General features: G+C 49.2%; 1 protein-coding gene across 8 annotated transcripts in view; it reads left to right on the top strand.

Moving 5' to 3' along the window:
- The first annotated feature begins 3,802 nt into the window (after positions 1-3,802).
- DIP2A (disco interacting protein 2 homolog A) overlaps positions 3,803-8,263 on the top strand; it is a 131,866-nt gene continuing 127,405 nt past the window's right edge. For all 8 annotated transcript variants that reach the window (XR_008236140.1, XM_052793696.1, XM_052793695.1 and 5 more), the window contains exon 1: positions 3,803-3,984. Coding sequence is in view for 7 of the 8 variants with exons in the window: in XM_052793696.1 (XP_052649656.1) it covers positions 3,888-3,984 (97 nt within the window). In the remaining variant the exon portion in view is untranslated. The remainder of the gene's footprint in view (positions 3,985-8,263) is intronic.

Genomic DNA, 8,263 nt, shown 5'->3' with positions numbered 1-8,263 from the left:
GGCTGCCCGTTCCAGAGGCAAATGTGCTTGTGGGAGCTGGGAGCTGTGTGGTGCTTTGCAGGTGACCTTTGGGCCAGCCCCTGAAGAACTCATGCTGGATACATCACAGGTGGCATCCTGGCTCTTCTGCAGGAAACTGGTACCTTGCTGCCTTCTGGATGTTGGCAAGACCTTTCCCAATGCCTGCTCTTACTCTTAGCAAGCTGGCACTGTGCCACCATGCTAATTCTTTAAACTTTTGAGAACGTTTATTTGGCCGGCTGAAACTTATGTTAAAAAAGAAAGCGGCAATGCAGCTAGCTAGCTTTGGAAGTTAGCTTCGGGCTTCTCATTGGTATTGTTTTAACGGGTAAGAAATATCCTTTTACTTGAGTAAAAAGGTGCTAGATGACCTGCATGGAAGAGGACATGAAGGGTACCATGTATAGGAGGATCCCAGCTGTGCTGCTGCAAGGGGTGACTCAGAGTCTGGTTTCACAATCCCTGGTAACTGTCCTACACAGGGGTCGGGCCAGTGTGCATGTGTGACCCGTCTGTGCTATGTTACCTTGGCACATGTACAGAGTATGTTATCCTATGACAGCTATAGGAGAACCTATTACCTGATTGAGCATAAATTTAAGAGGGCCATGAGCAATTAGTACCCAATTTAGTATAAAAGCTAGCCAAAAGTAACTTCACTTGTCCAGAGTTCCAAACCAATTTGAACTGAGTAAGTTTATGCTGGATCAGTAACTGTATCCTGTTTCTTTCAAAAATCTGATTCTAGGAGTCTTAACATTAGATGTAGCATTCTGTCAAACTGCACACTCTGAATGGTGTTGGTGTCCTTTTTGTTTAGCATAGCATGAGTTTATTTTGTTATAAATAACATGCATTCCTAGACCAGAGTTCAAAACTGGCACTAAATCAAATCTGTAATTTCACACTCGCACCTGAACTGCACTTTTCATTTTGACTTTGTAAGCAGGAGGGCCTGGACTCGTAATGAGCCATTAAGTAGTGACATTGCAAATCTAAATTAATGACTAGTTTTAAAATCTGGCACTTTTAGGTAGACAATAAAAAACACCTTTTAAAGGACAAAAAGTAAATTTTATGTGTGTGTAGTAAGTTATTTTCCCAGCATGCCCTGGTGTTTGTAGGCTGGCACATCATAAGGATCATTTCTGTTTCAAGTGAACTTGGCTTTGCATGTGCACATTTCTAAATCAATCTACAGTGTAAGTAATTTAACATCCCAAAGCTTCACTGCTCTTCAGTCAGTCACTGACAGGGTGAAAAAGATTCAAGTATTGCCTTAGTGTGTACACAAAAGCCCTAGGAACAAACACTATTTTTCCTTAGCACACTGCACCAGATGCAAGCATAGTGGAATAGTGGATAATTTAAGTGTTCCTATGCATAGTCTACTTCATCCTTCTCAGAAATGAGGACTGTGAATGAGGTAAGGCTGGCTGTTAGCTCCTGTTGCCTCGAGGTGAATTGCTATCAGTAACTTGATGCATTGGCTGCTGAGGCTTCCCCAGCCATGCTCCCCCCACCACCCATGGAAGCCAAGCACTTGGCACCCACTGAACGGCAGGGCTTTTCCCCAGCCTCTGCCCAAGCCTCTGCAGGGCTTGCATTCTGCTGTGCATTGAGGTAGAACCTTTCCATGACAGTCAGTGCTGTATTATTCCCCCGCCTCACCTCTTCCCTTCAGAGAGGCCTCTTGCCCCACAGGTACCGCAGTCGCCCCTCTGAGATGGTCTCCTTGGGCATTCTCTGTTTCCAGAAACACAGGCAGGATGTGGGGGGTAGGGGGCAGATGCTGCAGCCCCCTATCCAGAAAAGAAATCTGGAGAAGAAATCAACATGTTAACATGTTGCCTGCTTTTCTGAAGGGCTGTGGAAGCACTGTGGCAGAAATGTTTCTGCCCAGTGTAGGGTGGTAAAATTTTTAACAGCGTGGCTTTCCAAGGACTGGTGTCTCTGTGCCCTGTGAAGGGCAGTCAAACAGGACATGCTCTCTTGTGATGTGTTGACCTCAGCAGTATGAGCAGAGAAGTCAGAGGCTGAAGCATTTCAGGACTGGGTAGGAAAAGAAGAAGAGAGAGGGCAGGAGCAGAAAGAAAGGGAAGGAGAAGCAAGGACCAGTTGTTGGTAACAGAGCAGACAGTGGCTGATCCTCTAAGTCACTTTTTGGTAATCTTCCCTGAATGGAGCATGAGTAGAGATTCTCCCACTGCTGCAGTGACCTGGAATATCTGCCAATGCAAATGTCTGCCTGTCTCACACTGAGCTATGCTACAGTGTGCCATCGATCCACGTTTCACAGAATACAAACATGGTGCTGGCAAACATGAATACCATCCTATCTCTTGCTGCTTGGAGACTTGCAGCCCTGAACTGCCCCCTTGTTTGAAGGTTGTACTGTACTGTGGATGCTGGGGTGCTGTGGGATGTGACCCCATGCTAACCCATGTGAAACCCCTGTGATTGTTTTATACCTGTCATGTATGGGTGCGAGGAAGAGAACAGCGTTCATGTGATGCCTTCCTCAGCAGCGAGGTGTCCTGTTTAGATTAAACAAACTCTTCAACCTCTTGTCATTCTCCTGCCAGCTCAGGAGCAGGGTCCACAGGGATACTAGGTGCAGTGCTGCAGAAGAACATGGCTGCAGCACTGCACTCAGGAGGGGAGGCTGCAGAGAAAACGCTTACTTCGGAGGCCTGGGAGGGCTGCATTGCCCCTGCCCCACATGTGATACCAACACAAGCCTGGTCACCCCAAAAGGGAGAGCTGTTTCTGACAGAAGTAGTTGTCAGTAAAAAAACTTCTCCCCAGATTTTTTATCTACTTCCTGGCTCCAGGCAAGTTATTGTTACTGGCAGCATAGTCCCTGTGGTCAGGAGCACTGGCAAGGTCCGGGATTTGCCTTTGCATGAGTTTCTGGGGGGGCTGCAGGAATGCCAGAGGAAGATCACGCCTCGGTATCCTGCCACATGTTCCCCCCGGAACCTGCGGTTAAACGGGGGGAAGCCACTGCATCGATGCAGGCTCCAAAACAAACGTTTCCTGAGGGTCTCCGTAGTGCCCTTCAAAAGCGGTTGAAAAGACAGCCTTTTTTTCCTTAACTTCAGGCAGGCCGAAGCACCACTTTACATCCAGGCTCTCGCGTTTCCAGGTACTCACGCTGTAATTCTACTCCGCGAAAACCTCCGTGCCCCCTCCCGGGAAACGCTGTGAGCAGGGTGGGTCCCGCGGCTCTGCCGTTTTTACCGTTTTCGGAGGGGAGGGGAGGAAGTACAGTTTCGGTATTTTCAGAAGGGGGCGCAGCACCAGCGCGCAGGGCAGGGCAGGGGAGGGCAAGGACAGCAGCTCGACGAGGGAGAGGGCGGTTGGTGCCGAGGTCCCTCTGAAGCGGCGGGACCACGCAGGGGGGCGGGAGAGCTCCCTGCCCTCACCACCGGAGGGCGCACGCTCCCAGGGCAGCTCTCGGCGAGGGCCTGGGGCTAACAGCGGAGGCAGGCCCGGCCCCACCGGGCTCCGGCTGCCCCCGGCGCTCCACTCCCCTCAGCGGCGCCGCCTCACGCCGACAGAGCGGCCGGCGGCCGCTTCCCGCCGCCAGGGGGCCCCCGCGCGCCCCTCCTTACTCCGCGGCTCGCGCGAGGCGGCCTGGGAGCGCCCCGCCCCTCCCCGCTGGCCGCCCCGCCCCGCCCCTCGCGCGGGGCACGCGTCCCTGGCTGCAGCAGCGGCTGCGCGGGGCGGCAGGGCCGGCGCGGCGCCTCCTCCTCCTTCTCCTCTTCCTCCTCCGTCCCGTCGTCTCCCGCCCGCCCCCGGCCCCACCTGCGGCAGCGCTGGGCGGCGGCTCTGGCGGAGCCCGCTCGCTCCTCGCCCGCACCATGGCGGCGGAGCGCGGGGGCTGCTCCCTGGAGGCGGTGCCGCTGCCGCCCGAGGTGCGAGAGAGCCTGGCGGAGCTGGAGCTGGAGCTGTCGGAGGGTGAGGGCGGCCGCGGGACCGGGGGCTGCGGCCGGGGGTGGGGGGCGCGGGGGCTCGGCCCGGCCCGGCCGGCGCCGCGGCAGGAAGCCCGCGGGTCGCTTCCGCTGTCCGCCCGGGGCGGGGCGGGGGCCTGGTCCCGCTGAGGGGCCTGGGGGGTGGCGGGAGCCTCGTCCCCCGGCGGGGCCCGCGGGCCCGGGGCTCCTCTCCCGCCGCCGGCCCTCGGAGGGGAGCCGGGATGGAGGAGGGGGGCGTTGAACTGGGAGGCGGGCCCGGGGCTGCGAGGGCGTGCGCCCTTCTCCCCGGGACCCCTGTGGTGGGCAGGGCTGCGGGCTCAGGCGGCGGCGGGTGAAGCGCGCTGGGGGAGGCGGCTCTGGCCGCCCGGCGTCCTCTGCCGCCGGCGCCTGGGTGGAAGCGGTGGTAGAGGCCCTTTCAGAGGCGTTTGGAAATGACCATGAGGTGGTTTTCCGTTCAATCCGAGCTGGCACCAGCACGGTCAGTTAGTATGCAGCTGGATGCTCTGAAAACACCAGTATTTTATTTTTAATATCTATTTCTCGCTATAGCTGAAATCTTAAGCCTCTCGCTTCGGATCGCTCTACAATTCCCAACGTTTTTATTCCTTACTGTAAGCCAAGTTGCAAGGCAGGAATAAGGTGACATTCCCTCCAGTGCTCTAGTTAACGGGCCCTTGGCCAGAGGTGGCAAAGATGCAGTGCCAGGCTGAGATTCACTTTGACAATATACTTAAGCCCATCTATTGGTTGGCTACCCCCAAAAGGTACGGTTCCTTTCCTGCCACCTCCAGGCTTGTGTTTGGTGGTAACGGTCTTGTGACCCTTGTGGGAATGACACTTGTTTTCTTGGTAGGATTGGGGTGGGGTTTTTTGCATATTGGTTCCCTGGTGTGGTCTGCCCTGCAGACAGGCAGGTGTAGACCCTTGGTGCGGGAGAGCACGCAAGGGGTGGAGGAAACCAAGGAGCAGTTAGTCATTGCACTTTCCCTAGCTACGTTGTCAAGCTGCACTTTGGAATAGAAGGGCTAAAAAGCTGTTAGTGCCGTGGTCCTGGGGTAGAAGCATTGAGTCTGCTCCTCAGATGTTGTAGTTTTCAGATCAGTATGTTCAGGTGGGCAAAAGTGGCTTTATTTCACTTTAATATGCTGGCTGACATGTTGTGGTTTAGGAAATGATTCACAGATTGGCTGTCCTCACCTCCAGTGTGGAACCTTTGGTGCAGAGGCAGGGGAAAAGTATTGGATTAGTAACTTTGTAGTCTAAGTTTAACCTGTCGCTGCATGTCTGCCAGAGCAGTAGGAAGCAGTTACTGACACGTACTGTTGCTTGTGCAAGAGGAGTTCCTGTGACTTGTGAGCTGCAGTAGTGTGCAGCTGGCACCTGTGTGCTCTCGCACTGCGGCCACACTTCGTACAGCGGCTCTTATGTGTGTGCCTGCCGGCGCTTGCCGATCAGCCAGGATATCCTGGGGTTGGCTCCTCTTTTGTGTAGGTCCTGACCGTGTGTTTGTTTAACCACTGGAATCATTTTTATATGAGGGTCTGTTAAATCTGTGAAATGCCTAAAGTGAATGCAAACTGTCTTAGTCCAGTGTGTCTGATACTGAAATTTGTATTGCTCTACAGCTGTTGGATTAAGTAAGTGATTGGATAAAACAATAGTTAGCTCAAACTTCTTGACCACTCTGAAGACTTAGTTTATGATCTCAGATGCGATTCCTTTTCTGCCTTGCCTGAATGACTTGAAAGTGTTTGCAGGCAGTTCTTCAACATCTGGTAATACGTTACGTGCTTGTGTTCTGCCATCACTTGGTGTTTGTGTGTGCTGCTTTTAATGGGCCCCTCTGTCACTAATATTCAGAACTTGCTTACTTGGAGAGGAAGGAATAGTGATCTGGGATTAGACACTTGCATTTTAATCTATGTAAAATGGAAATAAATTGATACCTGTAGAGATTGTCAGTTACTTCCCTCTTTTTATTTGAGCAGAATCCAGCCCATAGCAGAAGGCCTATGCTGACAATGGCTTCCTCAAGTTTTCAGCAGCCTTTTTACTGGATGTACGGTGCTCTTCTGCACTTTGTGTATGGATGTTGTAGCTGACCTCTGCCTTAACAACGGCGTGTGTGTGTGAAAACAGGTGGACTGCAGGGAGATTCAATGGGAGATTTCTTATGCTGAATACGCTGTAAATTAGAGAAGGTCATACTTGGGAGGATGTTGCCATAATCTGAGAGGAAGTGTGAAGGGAGGAAAAGAAAAGAAGAAACTTGAGAGCAAGTTCCTTTCTACTTTGTATGTCTACTTTGTTAATTGAAATGTCATGTATGCTATGCTGGGGCAGGGATAACCTATGTTCCCTTTGATTACATTATTTTCACCTATAAATTAATCAGGAAGATGATTAAAAACTTCCTTTGGTTCTGCCCCAGGTTGTCATAGTGAAAGTCGGGAAAAGTGTTTGCATTTAGATGCAGAGAAAAATAAAGACTGTCAGAGTACATTACTACTTTCTAAAGACAACTCAAAATCCCAAATAAAGTGTTCATCTTAAAAGAGCTTTGGACGGGGAGGGAACTCCGACTCTTGCTACAATTCTGGTGCACTGTTATGGATCCTTGCACTTTTACAAGATCCTAATCTCTTGATTGACAATTGTTTGTATTCTTCATGTACTAGAAAAATAATAGTTGGGGGTAAAAAAGAAACCCTAGAACAATGCTGCTGTGTTGCTTTGTTATATCAACACTGTGATTTCTTACTTGCTGAAAAAAATTAGTGAATCTTTTAGTGAAAACTGAGAGATCTGCCACGACCTTTTTGGGAGGTAAGGATAATTTTGAGACTATGATTGGCAGCTAAGCTGAATTGTAGCTCATTGATCTGTAGACTTAAGCTTTCTTACCTTAAGACTGTAAGATGCTGTAGCGTTCTGATGTAATGGAAAGATGCAGAGTTCCCTAATCAGCCTGGCAAGATCTTCTGTAAAAGCATGAAGGTGATGCTGTGAAAGTCCAGTACTTTATTTTTTTTATTAGTTACTATAAAATGTTTTGGTTTTTTTTTTCTTCTGTCCTCTGAAAGAGAACTAAAGTTGGAAACCCCCTTTTTAAAAAAAAACAATCTGCAGTAGAGAGTTTGTAGGAAAAACATCAATGTGCTTTTTTTTAAAGCCCATACCTGTTTTTATGATAATGTGTCATATATTTGTGTGTCTTTTTATGTATCTAAATATACTTGTACACTGCTTTTCATTAAGGCATGATAAGTTTGAAGAGCAAGTCTCATTTAGACACAAATGTTACTTGTATAATTTGTGCATTCATGAAGACCACATTTTATTTGAAAGCTGTGCCTCAAAACGACTTTTGACTGTTCTCTTGTGCAAAAGGCTCCTCATTTTTATCCTTTTCAGAGCCTTCCCAGCTTTTCTGCTACGGTTTTTTCCATGGCACATAGCTAAAATTTGCTGGTATATGCAATGAGATGCATGTTTTGGGTAAGAGAGAAAAGCTTGAGAGGTCATGAAACCCTTCCTCTGGCAGAAATAAACCTTGACATTTAAAGACCTATTTCTGAAGAGTGCTAGGCACTGCGCTTCCACCAGTTGAGCAGCTTCACTTTTACTCTCTTAAGCCTAGGGGATGTGGAATTGGGTCATTTTTTGCTTCTTCCAGGTCACCTGTGCCGGAAGATGCCTTGCTTGTTCCTTCCTGATCCAAGGACAATATACATAGGAGTCGAAGTAGTCAAAGATAAAACCGTATTATGTGTCTGTGTAGCACTGATGACCATTCCACTGGTGTTTGCTTGTGTGGCTTGGTCTTCTGGAGTTGTTCATGGTGGTAGTCCCCTCAGCTAGCAGTTCAGGGTCTTAGAAGAACATAGGACTACGCTTGTTTCTTTTCTTGGAAATTTTTTGCACTTCTTGCTATGTGGTTCTGATGAGACTGGGCCATTTGGATGCATAACATGATTTGCATTTAGTAAATGTTACATAAAAGCTGAGGAAAGAAAAATGTGGGTTTACAGACTTTCAGGTGGCTGTTTGACCAGCGTGTGAATGTTACAATGCTTTTCTTTTTTGGTCTGAATTTCTGATCAGTTTTAAATATTAAATATATGGATTTGTTTTTTCTGCTGTTTCCTAGGAATTTGTAGGTCAATCTTATTTCAGAACTGAGCTGAAACTCTTATCAGAGATTGCCTACTGTAAAAAGGCTGAAGATACTTTTTTCTAGTTCAAATCTATTCCGTTACCCCACT

Source organism: Harpia harpyja, chromosome 7, assembly GCF_026419915.1.
Source record: "Harpia harpyja isolate bHarHar1 chromosome 7, bHarHar1 primary haplotype, whole genome shotgun sequence".
NCBI lineage: Eukaryota > Metazoa > Chordata > Aves > Accipitriformes > Accipitridae > Harpia > Harpia harpyja.
Note: the sequence above shows the minus strand (reverse complement) of the source record. Positions and strands in the feature narration are given on the sequence as shown.